Here is a 22,907-nt window from a genome sequence, read left to right on the forward strand (position 1 = left end):
AGGGCACGATGTGAAAATACCCTTGCATTTGGGCCAAGCATCAGGCGCATACTGTGGACTGCACAATTTTTAATACGTTGCACAAACGTTTCCACTCGTGAGAGGTTATTGAAGTTCACCTTTTGTGGTGAGCGCACGAAATGTTCTGGAAGTAATGTACAGGTGGTCTACTCTTCGAAGAAGACAAGACGAAGAAAAAGCCTTTGGACGTTGCTCGAAAACATTACCTTCGACGCTTCCGGAAAGATACAATGTTGGGGCACAGTCGTATCGTAAAGCCATTTGCTAGCATTCTGGATTCTTGGATCGTCGTCCATGTGCTGCTCCTTTTCCCTGCTATATCTGGACACCTGCGGTCCGATAACTTGTACGAGGGGTGCGCTGTTTGGCTGTAAAAGAACAATGACGAACGAAATTGCAAGACGTCCCTTCGAGGGTGGTTCTATAGATATGAGCCATGTATTGTAATTATATATGTGTATTTCTTGACCCCAAACGAGGCGTAATCTGTTTTAAAACAGATGGGCTGTATAACGTAAGCTATGACTATTCTCCAACCGCACACCTTTTTTTAGGACGAAACGTAGTAAAAAAAGAGCTGTTGCCTCTGCATTGGAGCACGAAACAAGCGCCATGTTCGCATTGCAATTAAATGCATTCTAAATAACCGGTGTAATGAGAGTTGGTGTACTTACAGCAGTCAAGATGAATTGATGGCGAGCACAAACCTTCCAGCTCAATTATCCAATTTCACGTTTTTAGGAGGGTTACGAAATGAAGAAAAATTTACATCTCATTAATCGCCAAGAAGGATTTACATCTCATTAATCGCCATGATTAGTGGGGCGCAACTTCTCTTATCTGGAGACCATAGTAATGGCCTCCCGAATTTTCGGTGTCTCGCCCGCCTTTTCTCTCGGCCGCTTGCGCTTCAACAAGTTCTCTTCGAAATCTTCAGTATTCTTATCAGATGGAGCAAAGGAGCACAGGAAAACAGAACAGCACAATGTGGGATTCGAGCTTGAACCACAAGAATTGACTTCATTATAGGCGGAGAAGCTAACCACTATAGCTTGACAACAGGAGAAAGGAGTGAGCTCGGCGAAATATTGCGGTAGATGCTTCGAACGTTTTAAGAATGTGAAGGCCAAAGTCTAGTCGAAACGTCTGCAGATTTGCCAGCCCTACTATGGCAAAGCTGTTTCGTTTTCCCGGCGTGCGATCCCAGCCAACGCTCGCTGCTAAGCAAGGCTGGTCCGGCAGCTTTATTTCATTTAATTTTATTTATTGTACCTTCGAGGCCCGAAGGCGTCACAGAAGGGAGTGGAGTTAATACATAATGCAAACACGGAAAACGATATAAAAAACAGGAAAAATCAAGAAAAAACAAGGACAACACAACAACGCGGGTTAACGAGTGTTTTTCTATAGCATTTTTAAATGCCGACAAATCGGTTATGCGAGCAATTGAGGCGGAGAGGTGGTTCCATGCAGTGGTGGTTTTTGGAATAAATAAGTAGAAAAATAAATTCGAGCGGCGCTGCGGAACGAACAATTTATGAAGGTGATCAGTTCGAGACGATATATATGAAGGTGTAGAGAAAAGTTGACTTCGTAATTCCGGATTGTAATAGTAAATTTTGTGCAGTAGTACAAATCGTGCTAGTTTCCTACGGTGTGAGAGGAGAGAAAGAATTAAGGTAGTCTTCATAGATGTTACACTTGCTGTCCGAGAGTAGTTAGCAAGAATAAAACGTACACTACGATTTTGAACAGATTCTATTGCATTTGTTAGATATTTTACTCCAGGGTCCCAGACAGAAAAGGCATATTCAAGCTTAGGGCTTATTAGTGTTTTGTAGAGAAGTAGCTTTACGTTAACGGGGGCCATTGACAAATTGCGACGGAGGTAACTAAGCATGCGGTTGGCACTGTTAGTGATATGGTTAATGTGAGTTGGCCAGGAAAGGTTAAATGTTATATAGACGCCTAAGTATTTATAAGAGGTGACCTCTTCGAGTGCAGAATTCAGAATGCGATAATTGTGGAAGTTAGGCGGAGCAGTACTGCAGGAAATTCTCATTAGTTTGCACATTTGGGTGTTAAGACGCATCTTCCAAGTATCACACCAGGTAAAAATCTTATCTAGGTCAGACTGTTATGTCAGAATTTGATGATATTACACGGTAAATGACACAATCATCGGCGAATAACCTTATTGAGGATGTTACAAAGTTAGGCAAGTCATTATTATAGATAAAAAAAGCAAGAGTCCGAGAACAGAGACTTGCGGAACCCAGGAGGTGACAGGGCAAAGCGCCGAATCAAAATTGTTAGCAGAGACAATTGTGTTCGGTTAGACAAAAAGTTTTCAATCCACAACATAATATTAGGGTCAATGTTGAGGGAACTTAATTTATGACAAAGTAATTGGTGATAAACGAGATCAAATGCTTTAGAAAAGTGTAAGAAGATGGTGTCAATATGAAATCGATTATCTAACGCGGCACAAATGTCATGTGTAAATGAAATAAGCTGCGTATCATAAGAAAATAATTTACGGAAGCCATGCTGACTGGATGAAAAGAATTAATTTGTTTCTAGAAAGTTAATCAGCATGGAATATATTATATGCTCTAGAATATTGCATGGAATACTTGTTATGGCCGGTATTCAATGGCGTGGAATGCATGCAAGCAACTATGCGAGTGCGCCGCCATATCTGTGGCCAAGCGTCTGTTGCTAGGCGATACGGCCTGCGCACCCAACAAGGAAACGATACAGCAGGTTCTTGACAGAGTGAGGGCGCTTCGAACCAACCCTCTACCCTCCCAACCCTCTTTTTTCTTAGTCGACGCATCGCCTCTGGCCGAGCGAGCCGAAAACGCTTGCCGCACGTGTTTTGGATCTGCCGCGGAATATCACCGGTACCAATGAATGCCTTCGCTGCTATATCTCACCAAAAAGAAGACTCGTTGTGCACTTCAGTTGCATGATTAAGAGTTTTAGCTGTATGTTTTTGACAGTGCGCTCGCTGCCAGCGGTCCGCTCAGCCCGACCGGAGCGTGAGCAGCAAAAACACGTTTAGCTAAGCGATAACCGTATCTCCCTCGGCGGGAAATCATTCGCGTCACTGGTCGTGCCCTGTGCGCGTGCAAACCAAGGCATCATCCGAAAGGAAAAATAAGAACTGATATTTCAGTCACGGAAAGTGCCGCGTTTATGGCCTGCCTCACCATTTTCATATAATACAGTCGCTGATAAGATAAGATATTAAGGCATCGCATATTTTTCTTCATGTGCCCCGAGTTTCTTTCAATGTTTTGATTGGCGCTTCCGAGTGATAATGTTAGGCTGTTTGACCCTATTAGACGGAAAATTCAGAAGGGGAGAAGGAGTCGCCTATTTTAATGACGCACATGTAAATTTACGCGGACAGGTATCACGTGTAGCCACAGCAGGGCTAGGGCAGTGGCAAATGCGCGCGCGCCGCCGCTCTACCCCCCGCCCGTGCTGTAGGTCAACCGGCGAGGGTTGGTCCGCAGCGCCACGAACTAGCGCCGGTGAAAGGTGGGCACCACGGTGGGCACTATACCCGAAGCGCAGGCCGTATGAAAGTGTGCGCCCGCCGCTCCTCCAGCCCGGCCGTGGTGCGCCGTCACTCGTTAAGTCGGGCTTCGCGGGATGGCGGTACCTGTCCATGTCCGTGGCGCATCGGCCATGTCTGTGGCCGTTTCCAGTGTTGCCAAGCGAAGAAATTGACCGCTAAACTTTTCAACGAATACCATCTATAGAAACAGGACGGTAATGTAGAGTTGAATCATGTCGCGAGATTTAAACAATGGAACCACATTGCCGACTTTAAAATCTTTCGGCGAAGAACACGACAAAAGAGACTGCGAAAAAATATTCCTCATAATTATGGATGAGTACACTTCAGTATTTTTCAAGAACATTGAATTGATGCCATCTATTCCTGAAGAAGACGAAATTTTTAAATTACGGATCAACTTCGCGACACCATCATAATTAATAATCAAGGGATTTATTGCCGAGAAGTTCTTTTTAACAAGTTCAGGCAAATAAGTGCAAGGTAACAGGTCGTTATTTGAAAATGATTTAGAAAACACGTCATTAAGTACAGAACAGCATTTTTCAGGTGGAACAACAACTCCTTCTACATCAGTTAACGATACAGTGTTATATTCAGTGCCCTTGATGATTTTACAATTTTTTTTATTATCAGACAAAATAGATGGCAGAGTGGTGTAAAAGTAAACGCGCTTAGCTTCTTTGTTGGAATTTTTAAACAGTGCGGAAATCTCATGATATGCACGCCAGCTATCACTCCTGTTGCGTTTCTTAGTGTGATATACTAACACCTCTGGTTCGAAATGCTGTTCAGAAATATTCCGCTCTGCGTTCAGTGCAGGTATACTATGTGACTGCATGCAACAATACCCAGAGCGCACTTATTTTCCCCTTCGAAATCAATAAACAAGCAAAAACCACCGATTTTCTCTACCTCAGAACATGCGTGCTTTCGTCAGGGCTTTCGCCAGAAAATGCGCATCGAAAATCGTGTGGTTACTTGCACTAGGCTTCTATGCTCTAGGCTTCTATGCTCTAACGGCTGCCTGTACTAAACAGCTTTTGCCATTTAAAAAGGTCGAATGGTTGATGCTGTTAAGAGCAATGCGAATTTCCGAGCATTGAGCCTGCTTTGACTTTTCCGAAGACGCGACTCCATCCGTGTGCTGTTTTTGTAACACGGTGATGCCGTCAAAACGGTAACACTAGGAGCATGGCCGCCTGCATACTGACTACAACATGGACAGTTCAGTTGTATTTAATTGGTTCATTTTTAACCAGGAAAAGTCATCAGAGGGAGGTTCATGGTCGCAGGTAAGTACGGTACATAGAGCCACGCCACCATGCAGGTGAAGCTTTCTAATCGCTTTTGCTGGCTAAACGATGATAGCCCCATTTCCAGCGGCCACTCGACTGCATTTATTGGCATGCAGTCAGCGCAGTGACTTCCATATTTGTGCCTGTTCACCAGAGGTAGCGCGAAGAAGGTTTCGGGCATAGAAAAATATGTGTTTTTGAATTATAAAAATATATGTGTTTTTTAATTATAATTTTTCCATAAACAAGAAGAGCGTTTTGTGCATAGCAAGGTTTATTTAGTTAGCGGTAAATTCGAAATGGGATTTTGAATTCTGATTTTTCCTCAATTAAAACACCGTTTCCTGCGGAATAGAGCTGCCGGGAGCAGCTATGAGGTGTCCAATTATTATGTTTCGAATAAAGCATAGTGGTCTGTTCTGTCCATCTTAACATTGATGTTCCTGGAGTTTTAAGCAAGCTGTGTATGTTTAGAAAGATTCTGCTGCGATGCATCAGCATGAATTTGCAATAAACTGAAAAACCACAATAGCAATATCTAGCAGTGGAAAGCAATCCAACTATTTTCCCATGTTGTAGATGACTGCCCCTGCGTATACCACAGCATTGATGCTTAGCTTTCGGTGGTGTTGCACTGCCCGGATAAAATACGCGTCGATTTTTATTTCGTATCACTGCAGGTTGCTTCCATATATGTGTTCATGAACTAAAATAACATTATATGTGCTTCCAGGCTTTTATGTGATCAAGTCCGCAAACCAGAGTCGCTTACATTACAGATCTAAAGCAGGGCAGCAGCTTAGGTTTCGTTGACAGTTAGCAGAACTCGAGTTCTGACAGTTACGCAACAGCACAAATGGTTTTAAAATTTTCCTGTTACGTAAATGATGGGTACGCCCACCGGTACTAAATCAATCGTGGTCCGTAGATGCCGCCCTAGCAAAGGATGTTGTACGTCGAGAATTACGCTTGGTTCATTCAGCGTATAAAAATTGAGACAGTGCCCGTTCAGTCGTCGTTCGGTCCCATTGTGGCACGGTGTTTTCGAGCTGCGTCTGACCATTTCCCGCCTCTTCCTACGGCGCCATCTTTACCACTAGATTACGATTCCTGCAATGATGACCAGGGCGCGATAGCGGGGACAGGCCATGGCTGCACTGTGTTGCACTACTACACGAGGGTAATTTCAGGGGGCCCTCGCGGGCACATACCATTATTTCACACCGAACAAGTGGGAAAAATCTGAGACAAATTTAGGCATTTGTTGTTGCAGTATAATTCCTGCAGATAAATGTACACACTGTAATTTCGTAATATCGCCTACTGAAGTTAGGGGCCATAAATTTGGCCTTGATGTTTACTTCACAATGCAGGTGATGCGAGAGCTTTCCATGGGCGCCGGAACCTTTTACTCAACGACCGCCAGAGCAGGCTTGTGCATGCCCTCGGTTTGCTCCAGGGAAGATGTGGAGGCTATCGCCAAGAGCGGTGAGTTGCTTCCTATTTGTGCGGGGCATAGCGCATGTTTCATTTTTTCAGATCGTGCGCGGATGAAAAGCGCGCGAGGCGGCTACTATCAGTCGCACTGTAGAGGGGGGACGAAAGAAATCACCCACGCATTCGTGCTATGTTGGAATTAAAAGTTCATGCCTTGCATCAAGCGATGGTTTAAAATAACAAGTCGCAACAGAAACATACTGGTCTTACAATCGCCATAACCCCATTTTCAGCAGTGCTTTGAAAATAAGTTAGGCATAAAGCGGGCCTGTAAAACGTTCGTTGCAAATTCGGGTAGGCGCTTATAAAGTCGAATTCGCTAATACGCACAAATGCATGGATTCTAAGAAATTCTTACCTCGAGCCAGGCGCTGCCTTTGATTTGTCACGGGTGGAAAATCTCAAAAAGATTACGTCCGCTCCCTAAATTATTTGGGGTATTTCAACCCACAAAATATAATGTGGGGGAGCACGCACACGAGCGCAAGGAGGCAGAATATTGCTTACCACTAAATGCTCGCCACATTACACACCTCCCGTCCCCCACTCCCAGCAGCTGCACTGATCTATCATTCATCACCGCTACGATTTACGATTTTATCGACGATTTACATGGGCCGCTCAAGTAGGAACTAGGGCAAGTGACCATTACCCAACGTTAATAACCGCCCTCGGCTCCTTAGAGTCATCTTGCTCTATGTAAGTGAAATGTACGAACAGGAATGCATTTACGAGTGCTTCCAGTAGGTGTGGACAGCTATGACGGGTGATAACAAACTCGTTGATTCGACTGCATCTTGTTTGCGGGACACTACGCGCTGCGTAACTAAACGCCATGAAATACCGAAAATGATCCCGAGTACCACAAGTTATGCGCCATACGAAGACGGGCGGAGAGGAAGGCGTTGCGTACCGAAACCATAAACGACCTGGGAGCTTCACGACGAGCGCAAAGGTATGTCAGACGGCACCTGAACAAGCTACACCAACAAAGTTGGAGGAGCTTCTGCGCTATGCTGAACGTCAGGCAGCCTCTGACACGCGTATGACGAATTGTGAATAAAATGCGAAAATGCAACCAGCATCCGCACCCGTCAATTGCCCTCTTCCTGCACGAGCGCACATCTTTGGAAGGAGTGGCCGAAGACTACTGTTGGCTTCTTTCATCCATCAGCAAAACCTCACCAACGATTCGTACGTGCCTCCTTTTTCGTGACCTCGAAAGTGTTGGAGCCAGCCCTTGATCTTCCCTTTACTATAGAAGAGCTTTCTTCGGCTATCTTTGATGTGAACAAGCGCTCCACTCCAGGCCATGGTGGCGTCAGCTACGAAGCCAAAGCTCATCTATCCCGGCCCTCCAGACTTTGTCTGCTAGGATTCTGCAGTTCAACATGTCAAAAAGGTGAAGTGCCAGAGTGGAAGCCTGCAAAAATAGTTCCACTGTTAAAACATGGAAAGCGCCAACTAGTTACGCATCTTTCCGACCTAGCTCTTTGCTCAGCTGCATCGGTAAGCAAATGGGAAAGATTATACAAACCAGGTTGACTTGATTTTTTGAGAGCAGGAAGGCTTATCCACAGGAAATTAAACGTTTATGTCAAAACACATCAGCGGTAGGCAAAGTCATTGTTCTAATGTCCTCATTTAAAGAATCACTAAGTTCTGCCTGCACACCAACGGCAATTTCCCTGGACATACAGGCCGCCTTTGATGCGGTCCTCCACACAGCATTTCTTGCCGCTCTTGCAGGCCATAGCTTTGGGGGCAGGATGCACACATTCATAGCGGACTACCTTGATGAATGACACATTTTCATGTCCACTCCGGATGGCCCAACTTCTCATTACGCCAAGTGTGTGCCACAAGGTGCCGTAATGACGCCATTTCTGTTCCACATCACCCTAATTTCACTCAACAGATTCCTGACGCCTGCAGTGAAGATCACTCTCTACGCAGATGATACCTGTGTCTGGTGCGCTTCTCTTTCACGACAAAGTACACAGCAGCACTTGTATAACATCTCTAACTACCTCGCAGCTCGCGGCCTTCAACTTGCTCCAGATAAAAGCGTGGGCATGGCCCTCACACAGAAAAATATGGGTCGCTATCCGTTGATGCTAGGCGGGTGCGTACTTTCACATGCCTGAGTTCAAAATTTTCAATGAGTTTTAATAGATTGCAACATGATCTGGTCACCCGTAGACAAACAAATACGGAGCCGCAATTCTTCGGCCGCTCAGGATTTAAAGGGGTTGCCCGTTCACGCTGAGGCAATGACTGCCATTCAACGGTTATGCTGCACAAGAGCTATGTGGATGGAGTGCTGCGTTACAGCCACAGGTCGGCAAAACAGAAAGAACCCACTCAAATTCAATCACATTTTTTTCTTCACGCTGTAGTCCCTAAAACTCAAAAAGCTAGTCTGTACTTAGAATCACTCGTGCCCGTTCAACACATGCTCATTTTAATCGTACTCGGTTGTGCTCAAACTCATTATTCCTCCCAAATGCTCGTACTCAATCTGTACTCACTTGGAGACGTCCTCAATCTGCACTCACGTATACTCGTACTCACGTATACTCGTACTCCATCTGTACTCACTTGTAGTCATCTGCACTCACTTGTACTCAATACTCAATCTGTACTCTCATTTACTCGTATTCAAAAGTGTTTCTACTAATTTGTTCTCGCAATGAACCACTTGCATTCGCGCGCTGCACCAGATACCTGGCTTCGACTAAGCCACAGCCAGAGAACGCTTCCAGCCCGTACCAGTGGGTTCTCCTGGTTCCCTTTTCGCCATTTTTTCTAACTGAAATAGGCAAGATCTCTTCTGGTTACCGATTCTGAAGACCGAGAAAGAGTGGCTTCATCGTGCGTTGTGCATGCTAGCAGGATCCGGCGCCCCACCCTTCGAACAATTTCAATAAAGTGTAGCGATGACACCCATGCTTGACTGGGCTTTCACTATGGCAACCTCGTGACGAGTGGTTTCCCAGAGCGGCAACATCGCGGAAGAGGGAATGGAGAAAGCCTTAGTTTTACCCCAAACCTCTCAATTTACCTTCACTTAAGGGGTGTCACGAAATGCATGAGATTCGTGCACCCACGTCGTGACTCAAGTGGGTGATCGAGCTCACAAGTTAGTACTCGCGAGTAAAGTACTAATGAGTACTACTCGCGAGTGCATGTACTCGTGAGTAGCCTACACATGAGTACTACTCATGAGTACTGCTCTCGCGAGTACATGTCTCACATTAGTACTCCCTCGTCATCGTACTCACAATTTTTATCTGGATCTGCACTCGCGAGTTTGACTACAGATGACTGTACACACGAGTAAGCATGCCGACCTATGGTTGCAGCCTCCCTATCCTGCATAAAATGTCTGATACAAGCAAGAAAATGCTTGAGGATGCAAAAAACACCTACGCAGATGTTTTGGACTTCCAAAGAGATCTTCGACGGTCGGAACAGCACCCTAGGCACGTTGTTTGCCTTTGAAGTATTTACACAACAGGAGACTCTTCGATTGCACGTGAGGCACGGGCAACACACAAGGAACCACTTCCAAAGTCGTATCCCCTCTAAGTGCAGAGGCCCGGAATTCGTCCACGACATACATTTCATACCGCTGTCTCTGCCAACCCAACCCTCACAAATAATGCCGCCACAGTTCCCTTCTTGGAACCTTGCTCTCTTTCCAATTCAATGTGGTATCTCAGGAATTGGCCCATGGAAAGACTATGCCCCAATCAGAAATCCTTCACATCATTCTAGGCTTCATGCGTAAACGCATTCAGAAAGAACAATCATATTTACCGGTGGTTCATCATCCGTGGAAAGCTCTTCCTCTGGATTCTACATACGACTAACTGGTGAAAGGCTTCCGTTTCGTCTCGAGAGACAAATATCTTCGATATCGGCTGAGCTCTATTCCCTTAAAGCAGCTGTTGTTTACATCCTGCGCCAGGTGCCGCACCAGTGCAGTATCTTCACGGACTCCAAGGCAGCTCTGCAAATTCTATCCAGGCGAAGTTGGTTTTCCCACCCACAAATCTCAGCGTGTGACATTTCATCCCTTCAGAACCTCGCCTGCTCTGATGGACAAAGCTTTGAATGGCAGTGGGTACCTGGACACAGTGGCATCAAAGGGAACCAAAAAGCAGACAAAGCGGCCCATAAACAGCTGCTGCACCGGAAATACCGCAAGGTGTTTTTTTGCGAAAACATAGCTTCCGCCATGGCTGCCGGCTTTGCAGTGACTTAAAGGAACCTTCTTTGGAATAACTTGCAAAATATTCACTGCCTTTTGCACGCAATGACACTTATATGATCGTCTACGGCAGAACTATGCATACACATAGTTACCTATTTCGCCTTCGAACGACGCCAAACCCGTACTGTGATAATTGTTCATGTGTTAAAAAATTGAACTTATTTTATTGGAATATGCGGCGTACATGGCCCAGAGATCACACTTTCTTGAAGACATCTAACGCCTAAACATGGACCAGTACCTCTCAATAAATTTTATACAGGACCATGGACTTAACCCTCGAAGCAGCGCCAAGCTCTTAAGTGTTTGTTCTCTTATTTGGATGATATTAACCTAATTTCAAAATTGTAAATTATGTGTCCCAAGCTCAGAACAAAAAACAAATGCATGTAAGGCCGTCATATCGCCAAGCCCACGACATTTTTTAACAGCAGAGCAGTTTAAGCTCTTGGTTGCCCCGTCGATTGAAAAACGGGCCGGCGACACCGGTCGTCTGTTCTCTTTTTTTGGTTCCCGGCTCTTTGTCGGGCCTTTTCTTCCTCGATCCCCAGTGCTAAGCAGCAAAGTATGTAGGCGACTGTAAACGCCGGCAAACCTTTCTGGCTTTTCACTAAGGGCCCTGTCTCTCTCACTCTTCCAAGGGTAGCCTTAACTGGATAAGCTGCCTTATCCAAATATGCTTTTGATAATATGGAGCGCTCAGCATTACGGTACAGACGCACGCACAATTTTCCGGGGGAAGTAGCCCATACAATAAGTACACATTAATTCCCGTAATTGTTACGAATAGCAATGTGTCCAATTTTCATTCCGAAGACTTTGTACAACTGCAGGTGCAGGTTCCGTACTAATGGTGGTGTTTTGTTTAGTTTTCAGGCCGCTTCATTGGGATGCATTTGTAAGTGGCTGCACTCAAGACCTGCCTGTTCACCTAACACAGAAGGACAAGATTTTCATGTAAGAATGTGTACTTCGGATGGCGTTCAATATTTTTGAACCACAACTACGAGTGCTTGAATGCGAACGAGGTGTACATGCCCTTAATATGAGCTCTTTATCTAAGCATATATAACCTCTTCATCAGTCAGCGCGAAGGAGCATGCAAGATTTGTGTTTACGCAGGAAATTCACAATGATATATCTAACGTTCCATACTTAGCACAAAGACGTAAAGTATTAGGAAAATGGAATTTCTAATTTGTGTGAGTTCTGCACGTATCCTGTAGATGGCAGAGACAGTACGAGATTATTGTTCGAATAAAGAAAATAAAAATGAACAGTGATGGTCACGAGAAAAAACGTGAGAAAAAAGAGTGATAACCATGCCCAGTATTTTTTCTCTGCGCATATAGTGCATAAGGCAGGAGCACCACCGACACACTGCAAGTATAGCCTCCTTATATAGCAAAGCGCAATTTATGCTCCACAATGGCATATCTGTTACTAATGATGGTTGAAACTCCCCTTTGGGAGCAAGGTTGTCAAAACCATGCAGGATGTTTCGGTAGCGTTCCTTCCTACGTAGAAAAATAATATCTGGCCATGGAAGGCACTTAAAGGGACCCTGCAACACTCTTTGAGCAGTGCAAGTAAACCTGCGCGACGTTTAGATTACCCTGCCAGGAATACCTGAGCCAAATATTACACGTGCACGTGAAGCGGTGAGCGCGCAAATCGATGTGAAAGACGCGGAAAAACCAACCGCTCTCTCTTCAGTTGTCCTCATTATGCATGGCCTAAGGGACGTCACATAGGCCATGGCTGCCCGATCGGCTGTCACTGGTCAACTTCGCGGCTAGATTCTCCCATTTCCGTCGTCGTCATCGCTGTGTACGAACCTCTTCTATGCCTGAACCTGTAGGCACAGTTTTTCCGTTTCTTTTGTGTTTTGAGTGCGCGCGGAGTTTGAGTGATGAGCTCAATACTTCCTTTTCGACGGGGCCACTCGACTACAAACGTTTATTGCTTCAAAAACGCCCTACCAGCCCGAGCGCGCACTTGCGAGCAGGCACCCATGCCTGCTTTTTTGTGGCACCAGACCGGAAATAGGCCCCTCCGCGTTGCGGAGAAAAGGAGAAAACTACCCGGCATGTGGTATATCGAAGGCCGCCGAAGAGAACGCCGCGAGCCGCCCCCTCTCCGGGAGAGAGCGCGCAGCTTTCGTCGCGTTCCGCGGTCGAGTTGAGAGGGAACGATTATGCGCGATTTCTCATCGCGCGTAGTTTCGTTAATTGTGAATGGATTTTCATAATTTTTGCGGGAGGAGATTTCTGGGACAATAGACTTTATCCCAAAACACATTACTAGTAGTCGATGGCAAGTGTTGCAGGGTCCCTTTAAGGTACTTATATATTTATCCTTTAATGAACTCATTTCCTTCATTGTGTCTACAGTTTTATTTAGGTATAAGGCTAAAATTGACCAGTAAGATAAAGAACACGTGTTTTAAAGATGGTCCATGTTACTGCCAGATAATTCGTAGAAAATAGTACTTTTTATTTCCGCCTTGAATGGGCTCACACTGCGCTTATGCGTAACGCATTTAAGTGACTTAACTGCTTCCGCAGAATGTGCGTCACGAAGCACAGTTTACGCTCCTGAAAGACGTGCACAAAAGCACACAAATATTTTCAGAAGCTTCAAGCTAAAGGCGCCTGCTATATTGTCCAGGAAATGCATCCACGTGTAGTTTTACCTTTACCACATGTAAACTTCTAAGATGTCTAATGCGTTCTGAGCGCAAGTAGCCTCAATGTTCTCTTGTATTCGCGTTGGAAGCGCTGTGAAATCTACTTTGTTTAGAGCAGAAGTAAGTGCTCAGCAATGGCTTTGCACAGCCCATACGTCCTCAGAAGGTGCTTAATTTTTGTCGCATTGTTCCGAAGAGTTATTATTCAGAAGTTTCACTGCTGCGGCTAATGCCTAATCGCCCGACACAGATGTTCTGCCTTAAGGGAGGATATAGACGGTCTTCCAGGAGGCGCTGCAGTAGAGATGGTAATCTCAGAGTAGAGTCGGGAGAGGAGGTGGTTTGCACGGCGTAATGTAGGCTTGGTAGTGCTAGTTCCGAGTGCCCTGCAGGGGGTGGAGGAGGGGAAGTGTAGGCGATGTGTTATAATCACGCCCCCCTCTCCCACCCCGTCCTCCACCGGGACACATCACTGCGTGTCAGCGGTGATGCGTTTCTAACATGAAATGAGGCCTTTGAAGCCACGAAAGGTTGTTATGGTTACAAATAGACGAGAATTAAGCAAGGACCAATAATTACAATGAGTTCTTGCGGCCGTTTAAAGAAATTCATATGTCAATATCGAGCATTGAACTTGAGTCTCAGAGGCTGTGAGAGGAATTCGCCGTGGCTGCACTAGCAAGGATCTTCCTTCCACACAACGGAGGGGAGCCCTGGTAGCATAGTTGCGGTGACGGTAGTCTATGTTCTAGTGCAGTGCCCACAATGTGAGGTGGTAGAGAAAAGCATTACACGTTTTCCCTTTGTCTGCTTGCAGCGATTATAACTAATGACGTCGAAAGATAGATCTAATGACAACTAATCACAGCTAAAGACAGACAGACAGACGGACAGACGGACAGACGGACAGACGGACAGACGAACAGACAGACAGACAGACAGACAGAAATTCTCGCGTTTGGGAAGCTCTAGAAAGTCGTCATCTTTTATAAACGTGGCATGGCCATATATACGAGAAAAAGAGGTGTGTCTTTTAGCTGCCATCGTTTAGAGACTAGAATGCTAATGCGAAGAAAATTATGCATCCCTTCGTGAAACCATGACGATGGATTATTTGCTTGTCGCCTAAATGTTCCAAACCACTTCGACCGTGTCGAAATGGAGCAGATATTGTATTACGTGTGCCCTAGTATAGATCAATGTACCGCACAGGGCCAGGCCAGGACGTGCTTAAGCGTGTCAAAAGAATAACGGTACCGCCATGGGTGAAGACATTTTTCTTTAAACTTCACGCTTTCGTGCTACCCGTAAAAACGTGGCAGAAACAGAAGGGTTTGCACCTTCCAGGGGGCGTTTGGTGTTACCCGTGCAAGAAACCCGAGTCGATGGAACAGGTGTTTTTAAAGTGTTGGGATGGGGTATTTCTCTGGGACGTGCTTCAGCGCCAATTAACGAAAGCTATCCCTTTAGACGCACACGGAATCCGGTTTTTTCCCGTCGAAAGTGAGCACGGTGTACCGTATGCCCTTGTCATGGTTCTGGCCCTGCACGGCATTTGGAAGTAGCATATGGCCACACGCCATCGTGATGTTGATACCAAACGCTCTAAGGAGTATTTTTCTGAGTCAATTCGGCTGATTATTGAAGTATGAAGGGCTCAGCCTAAGCCTCCAGAATGGTTGCCTGTGATGGAAACGTTAGCAAGCATGAAACAATTTTAGCTGGTTTTCTGCTACCCAAGTGTCGGCTAGCAGTTTTATCAATGTAGTGTTTTGTTGTGTGTGTTTGTATTGTAAAAGTAAAGCAATAAACAAAAAAAGTGTCAAAATTGAGCAATCGGATTGGCGTCGGCTTCATAATGTGAGAGACCCAGGTTCGAGTCCGGCCCCGGAAAGTGTTTGTTTTTATTTCACCTCGCCGTTTTCGCGTTACAGGCGCCATCAGTGAGAACACTAAAGATTCGCTTTAAAATATATTTTGTTTTTGTAAAACTGTCTCCTCGCTTTACCTTGAATTCACAAGTAATATTTTGCTTTTACAGCGGTATACTGGTATTCCTCAGCCTTCCTGTGGTTTTGTCTACGGCTGTGCATATCGTCCATGCGTTGTTTTTAAAGTCTCCAAGATATGCGAAGCATCACGGTGAGTCCTCTGAGAAGAAAGGACGTCTAATTTTTATCAGAATAAACCCCGCTACACAACTACTGCGATCGTATTCATAAAGAGAAGCAGTCACTTGTATTCAAATAATACAGTTTCCAAAAATTCGTGGTGATAAAATCCAATAATGATATTCTCAGCCACTGGTGGTACATTAGTCACCTCATCCATCCCACGGCCTTAATACAACAAGGAATGACAGTTTGCAAGTTTAGTATAACGTTATCATGTGTCCCCTAGCTGAGGACAAAAATATCCACATGTCCAGGATTTTTAGGCCTTACATTGCTTTCACGATTAGTTACCCCCAAATGATTTGATTTTTCTTTGGAAGCTTCCTCGCCAAGCTTAGTTAAAACTTTCGCTGTATTCGTGCACGTTCAAGAAGTACCACGTCCCAGAAAGGTCGGGGATTCGCACAAAAGTCAGGGATTGATCGGCAAAGTTGCACCGTAAAGTAGCACGTAATGCAAAATGTGACCTTATGCGAAATATTACATTGAAAAAAAAAACCCGCACTAGATTTTTAGAATTCCCTCGTAACGCCCGAAATTACTTAGTATATATTTTATAGTATATATTATGAAATTGGAAAAAACTTTCTGACCAGAACACACAGCTTTAAATACCTAGGAGTGACTATTACCAACGATATGGGGTGGCACACCCATGTTGAAGAGGTGTGTTCAAAGGCATCGTCCCACTACGGCGGACAGTCGCATAACGGCTAAGAGTGCATTACGGCTGAACGTCGCAACACGGCGGAGAGTCTCACTACGGCTGAAAGTGCATTACGGCTGAACGTCGCAACACGGCGGAGAGTCTCACTACGGCTAAATGTGCGTTACGGCTGAACGTCGCAACACGGCGGAGAGTCTCACTACGGCTAAAAGTGCGTTACGGCTGAACGTCGCAACACGGCGGAGAGTCTCACTACGGCTAAATGTGCGTTACGGCTGAACGTCGCAACACGGCGGAAAGGGGACCCTTTCAGCCGATCAGCGGTTCAAATGATCTGGTGCTAGTTGCGTTCAGCATTGTCGCAGCTGGGCATTACGGGCAAGAGCCTGCATATATATTTCGGCGTGTCTTTCCCGCATTTTCGTCGTTTTCTGGGACTTGCTTTATTTTTTGTTTGTTAATTAATAGCTCTAGTATATCTTCCACGTTTTTGTATCAAAACAGTAGCCACTATGCCATCCACCCTAACCCCGCGCGCAATATCTCTTAGTTGTGGTCTTCAGTGTATTTAGATTGCTATTGTAAAATATATACATTGTGGCAGAAGCTGCCAACGCCAGAAGCCGCCAACGCAAAAAAAGCAGTCGTTGCACAAGACAGAATCATGCGCATTTTCCTGAATCGCCGACAAATGCCGGTCAAAGATTTCGTAAGAGCGATAAGATTGCCGGTAAAATTCTTGTTTGAAAGATTCATTGATTGATTGATTGATTGATTTATTTATTTATTGTTTTTTCGCGCCGACGCAATACAGGCGATGAAGCTCAAAATATCCCCAGTGAATTTCCTTTCCTTTTCCCGTCGCAAACCATAACCCCCAAGGCGCGCCGTAGTGGAGGGCTCCGGATTAATTTTGACCTCCTGGGGATCTTTAACGTTCGCCGAAATCTCGAACACACGGGCGTTTTTGCTTTTTGCCTCTATCAGAAAAGCGGCCGCCGCGGCGGGGAATCGAACCCGCGACCTCGTGCTCAGTAGTGCAACGCCTTAGCCACTGAGCCACTGCGGCGGGTTGTTTGAAAGATTGACTGAAAGATTGAATGCTGTAGTGTTTTCTCTGTCCACTTTTCGTCCATCCTGCGCCATTTGTTAACACCTTATCTGAGAAGAAAAGAATAGATTTGGGGCAATAATTATGCATAAACCCGTGAGACCTTTTTTGAGTAAAGGAATATTGTTCGATACTTCAAACTCTTCTATAAATAATACGTATTTAAAAATTAAACGCGTATTTACCCGTACCACTACTTCAGCCGTAAAAAATAAACAGGCGAAATACGCAAGAAAACAAGTGCCGGAAAACAATGAAAATGCGGGAAAGACACGCCGAAATATGTATGCAGGCTCTTGCACGTAACGCCCAGCTGTGACATTGCTGAACGAAACTAGCTGCAGATCATTTGAACGGCTGATCGGCTGAAAGGGTCCCCCTTCCGCCGTGTTGCGACGTTCAGCCGTAACGCACTTTTAGCCGTAGTGAGACTCTCCGCCGTGTTGCGACGTTCAGCCATAACGCACTTTTAGCCGTAGTGAGACTCTCCGCCGTGTTGCGACGTTCAGCCGTAACGCACTTTTAGCCGTAGTGAGACTCTCCGCCGTGTTGCGACGTTCAGCCGTAATGCACTTTCAGCCGTAGTGAGACTATCCGCCGTGTTGCGACGTTCAGCCGTAACGCACATTTAGCCGTAATGCGACTGTCCGCCGTAGTGAGATAGAACCTGTTCAAAAGCCTATAGAAAGTTGTTTTACTTAAGGAAAAAACTAGAACACGCTTCTAAAGATGTTAAATTACTTGCATATAAGACATTTATTCGCCCTATTTTGGAATATGCGTCTGCCGTATGGAGCCCTCCTCAGCAGTCACTGAGTGATAAACTAGAAAAAATTCAAAGACTAGCAGTGCCCTTCATTTGCTCACGGTACCGCAGGACCGAATCCGTCACAAATTTGTTAACATCATGTAAGCTAGAACTCCTGCAAGTGCGCCGCGAAAAGGAAAGGTTAAAACTCCTGCTTCAAATTATAAAAGGCGAAGTGAAAGTAAATAAAGACGCATACATACAACCCGCACCCAAACGGGGAGCTCGGTTGAACCATAGTAACCCAATAAGGCCTTTTTGGGCTCGTCTAAACGGGTTTAAAAATTATTTTTTTCCTTATACCATAGAAATGTGGAATAGACTTCCAGAGTATGCTGTTGCTAGTTCCAATGCCAAAGCGTTTGAGTTCGCTAGAATTATTCTACCGGCAACATGAACCCTAATGTATGTTTTGCCATTGTGTATTGTTTTCTTGTTTGTACTCCTCCCTGTAATGACCCTCAAGGATGGTTACAGTATGAATAAATAAATAAAATAAATAAATAAATATATTTTTAGTGCAGATGGCCTCCCTCAAACAGCTAGATCCGCTTACTTGGGATATGCCGGAATTTCGTGTTACGTAAAATATTTTTGTTTTGCACTAATCCTTACTTTTAAGCGAAAACACGAAATGTTTGGCACTTGTTCGAACCGTCCTGGCTACATAAAAATGAGGAGCCCATTTTAGCACGCCAGAAACATTTACCTGAAGGTTGGTTGGGTTCATAAAAATCCACAGCAAATTTGCTGGGTGCCTTTACTGTGAAAGAAACGCCATGTTCACAAATATTCTCAATATGAATTCGCAGGGACTCAGGGTGACGATGAAATGCTTAATATCTGCTCTCATGCAACCCTTCGTATGTGCTTGGGATATTGTTTGCGTCGTAAGTGTATAACGTGGCACGAAGAAAACGCCGCATTGACTGCCATTGTTTAGTTTAGGCTCTCTTTGCAAACGTTCATTGAAATCAAAGTTTACTCACTGTAAATATTTCCTACACGCTACTCTGTTTCAAATTGCTAAAGTGTAGGAGTGTCATAAGACTTGCCTCATCAGGAATGTTTTGGCAGTAGTTTGGTACAGATATGTCCATGCGATTGCGGATTTTCTATGCATTGACGGCAAGGTACGCACCAAACGCTAGAAAGGCGTTAGAAAAAAACGTTAGAAAGTCATGCAAACGTTAGAAAGGCGAAAGCCGCACCTTGCGTCTCTCGCGCTAATTTCAGGACTTCTTCTGGATCGACTGTCAAGCATGTCAGCGTATGAGACAGTCAGAAAGATCATGGTTGTGAACGAGCCAGCGGACGAAGAAACGCGACACCTGCAAATATTTCATGGACTTCGAGCCCTCAGCATCGTCTGGATAGTCTGGGTGCACCACTACGCCTACAACGACACATCTGTATACTGTGAGTGAAAAAAAAATGGATAAAAGCCTGAAATGTTAATTTTTTTTCAGCATCAGTAACTACACTGCACGAAGAACTCATTGCACGTTGAACCATTACCATATTCTGTCTTGGGATATTCTCAAGCGATGTTACAGGTTGTTTAATGGCCGAAAAAGCGCGCAAGCGAAGTATTTTTGCATTTTGGCACCATGAAATTCATTGCATCATGAACTTCAGACTGATCATAAGACGGGATGACCGTTGCGCAGGTACGAAATGCCGTGATTCTACAAACAGAACGCAAGCACCATTGCAGAAGGCAAAGGTGTGCTTAAGTGGGAAAGAACAAGTGTAATTATGCACCGGCTGATAAATGTTTTACCTGGATGAACAGAAACTCCAAAGATACCAGAGCTATCACAGCAGTTACTTGATGGTAAAGTTATGTGAAGAGGTACTGTTGTAGAGGCTCCACCTATATAATTGATCACCTAATTTAGAATTTCACTCTGCTTTTTAATTCGTGCAAGGTAATGGACCTGGACTAAGCTTAGCACAAAAACGTGAAAGTCGAATGAGGAGCAGTTGCTCAGCACCTGCGAAATAATAAATGTAGCTTTATAGTCCCTCTTCGCTATCGGCTTGTGAGCGTTCGGGCGATAAAGTGATTGGTGGGGATAATCATTACGCTTATGTGGTAAGTACAAGCTATTTGCCGTTGAAGTTTGCTAGAAATCAAGAAAGTTTCCGCATAATGATTCTCCCCGAGACCGCCGTCACAGTGGCATAGAACTAACGGAAATGCGCGCACAATGAAAAAAAAAAAAACAACACTGCGCTTTACTGATAAACAAATTATTTTGTAGGGTGGGGACCACTAATTAAAAATCGCGGGACATCTCCACTCTCGTGAAACCTGGGCAGGGGGAAAGCTTGCAGTGTAAAAGCGCATTCAAAGATTGTAACTCTCTCTTGCGACACGGCGGGCGGTGATTGCTACACGGCGCCGGTGGAAGGAGCAATAGCGCGCTTGCTGAGATTATAGTGCCCTCTCTTGCGCTGGACCGGATTTAAGCAGTTTGCATGCCCCATTTGTCCCAACTTGGAGCAATGGCAGAGGTCAACGCGAGCGCAGTGCAATGCCTGCACCTCGCCCTGGAGGCTCTCCCTCGGTGATCAACGAGGCCCCGGCACCAGGTAAGTACGTTTTTTCTTACTTGGACGACCACCCGACACGATCAGGCCCAGCTTCGAGAGCCGGTGGGTATTTGAGTGTAACACAATGTATAACCCGTCTACAAAGTCTACAAACAGCTTCTGCCTGTGTTTGACGATTGCTGAAGTGCACAGGGAGCGTTCCACAAATCCTTAAATCATGTTAGTTCATTTTGAACCGCTTTTGTCCATTATACGCTTTTATTTTTGTACGAGTTACGTTCTAGCATGAGGCGATGAAAAACGAGTGCCGCGGGGTTTTAGGACAGTGACTATACGAAACAACATCGACAGGGGACGACGACAGCCTGAGCCCCTAAGTGGATTCACCCCTAAAACCCCTTATATACACGCTACAAAGTTTCAGAATAAATAACTGCCTACACACCTGCTTGATTCACAGCAAAAACGCGAGTTTTCTGCAACCCCTGCCTCGGCGCACCCTTTCCCCTCGCCGACCACCCCTCACGCTGTTCTCCCCCTCTCTCCCCACCAAACTGGATGCAATTGAAGATTGCTCATTTCGATTCAATCTTGCCGCAGTCGCAGGATTCGCGCGCTATTTTTTTCAGACGTCGTCTTTTCATTGTTCTTGAAACAGCTCCAGAAGACATCATGCCATTACTATTTTCTTCTGCCTCGCCTGTCTACGACACCGTTTCTTACTGCGTTTTCGTTAAAACCAATCCCACATTTATTTTTAATGATAAGGAAGCTGGTACTGTTGGTTATGTACTAATTTTTTGCTTCAAATATGCCGAATGCTTTCTTTTTCGCTCAACAATGTTGCGTATGAAAGAAGCAAGCCAGCCGTTTTAGCAGTTTAAAATGCTTTTGCCCATAGTATATACTTTTTGTGCAAGCACTGCTTCGACTATTGCCCTAGCGGCTGAATCCGGTAACCAACTGACAGACAGTCAGGACGAAGAACATTATCGCGTTTAGGTGACCTAAACATACATTGACCTTAAAACTTTGCCGCAATTATTCGCTTCAAGGGGGCACTCTCAGTTTTGTTTACATTTTTTTGCTGTTTTGTAACTGTATGCCCCGCAAGCGGTCTCACAATGAAGCTGTTCATGTCACTTCCACATCTGATGACGCATATATGACCAAAGAGCGGTGTTTTCTTGTTAAAGCGATAGCTCGTGGCATTTTTTATGTAATATTTTTGTTGGAATCTGTTTAAAACACTGTACCAGCTGTTTCTTTGCGTAAGATATTTACTACAATTTAGAGGCGTGGTTTGCCTCATCAGTTGACCCTATCATAAGCCTAACTGACGGGTTATAAAGTTCACAGATCCTTCTTATGCTGCACGTTTCACAGTTCAAAGATCGGCCCTGTAGCGGAACAACCACGCAAGCCATGGCTGCCCAAAACGGGGATAATACTTTTAATGGCATAGCGAGTAATGACCAGCGAATACCCAGCTAGAGATTTAACATCCTCCCATACCCGAGATAATCGGTGGGTGAACAATAGATCCACAATCCTAACATTGTTTTTCTGTACACAAACTCAACCCTTGCCATGCAGGCGTCGAAGTCGTCGCCACCTCTTTCCGTTTCCATCGGTGCATGCGCCGTGGTGCAACTTTCAGCCCAGCCTGGCGTCGCCAAGGTTAAGCGAGAGACAACCAAATTGGGCACCTAATTTGCTGAAAATTTTCCACTCCGGTAGTTTTGTAGAAACTGTAGTGCAGGTGGTTTCGGGCAAGTCTCAAATTTTCTGTGTTTCCGTTGCTTTGGTGAAGCGAGTTGAGCCGATTCCCTAAACCAGTTTTTCCCCTGCCTCGGGTTTTATTTTCGGTCATCTTCGTTGCTGACAAGTGCATTTTTCTGATGGGAATAAACTCAAAATACGGCTCTGCAGCTTTCCAACCAGGTATTGGATCTGCTCGCTGTGACAAGAAGTAGTTTTTATGGGTGGTTCATACTTTCGAACTGCAGGAAGACGGAAGGACCCACATTAGCGTTTCGGTGCAACCTCCCGGACTACTACGATCGGAGCTAGCTGGCTTTAAGGATGGTCCGGAAAGGATTCACCCTTCATGATGTCGGGAACAAAGATGTACTGCAACCCACACGGTGGATTTTCTACCTTTCCTTTCACTTCCTCGACTTAGCGTTTTCGGTCGTCTGCTTGGGTTGCTGCC

The 22,907-nt window shown here is 45.1% G+C and overlaps 1 protein-coding gene across 1 annotated transcript in view; it reads left to right on the forward strand.

Annotated features, from left to right (window-relative positions):
- The window catches only part of LOC144167594 (nose resistant to fluoxetine protein 6-like), a 73,203-nt gene that overhangs the window by 8,893 nt on the left and 41,403 nt on the right, over positions 1–22,907 (forward strand). The window contains exons 3-6 of the mRNA XM_077696805.1: positions 6,282–6,396; positions 11,554–11,641; positions 15,415–15,515; positions 19,370–19,552. Of these exons, the coding sequence (XP_077552931.1) occupies positions 6,282–6,396; positions 11,554–11,641; positions 15,415–15,515; positions 19,370–19,552 (487 nt within the window). The remainder of the gene's footprint in view (positions 1–6,281; positions 6,397–11,553; positions 11,642–15,414; positions 15,516–19,369; positions 19,553–22,907) is intronic.

The sequence above is a fragment of the Haemaphysalis longicornis genome, unplaced genomic scaffold, assembly GCF_048455015.1.
Source record: "Haemaphysalis longicornis isolate Haplotype H1 unplaced genomic scaffold, Haemaphysalis longicornis Haplotype H1 scaffold_2, whole genome shotgun sequence".
Lineage (NCBI taxonomy): Eukaryota > Metazoa > Arthropoda > Arachnida > Ixodida > Ixodidae > Haemaphysalis > Haemaphysalis longicornis.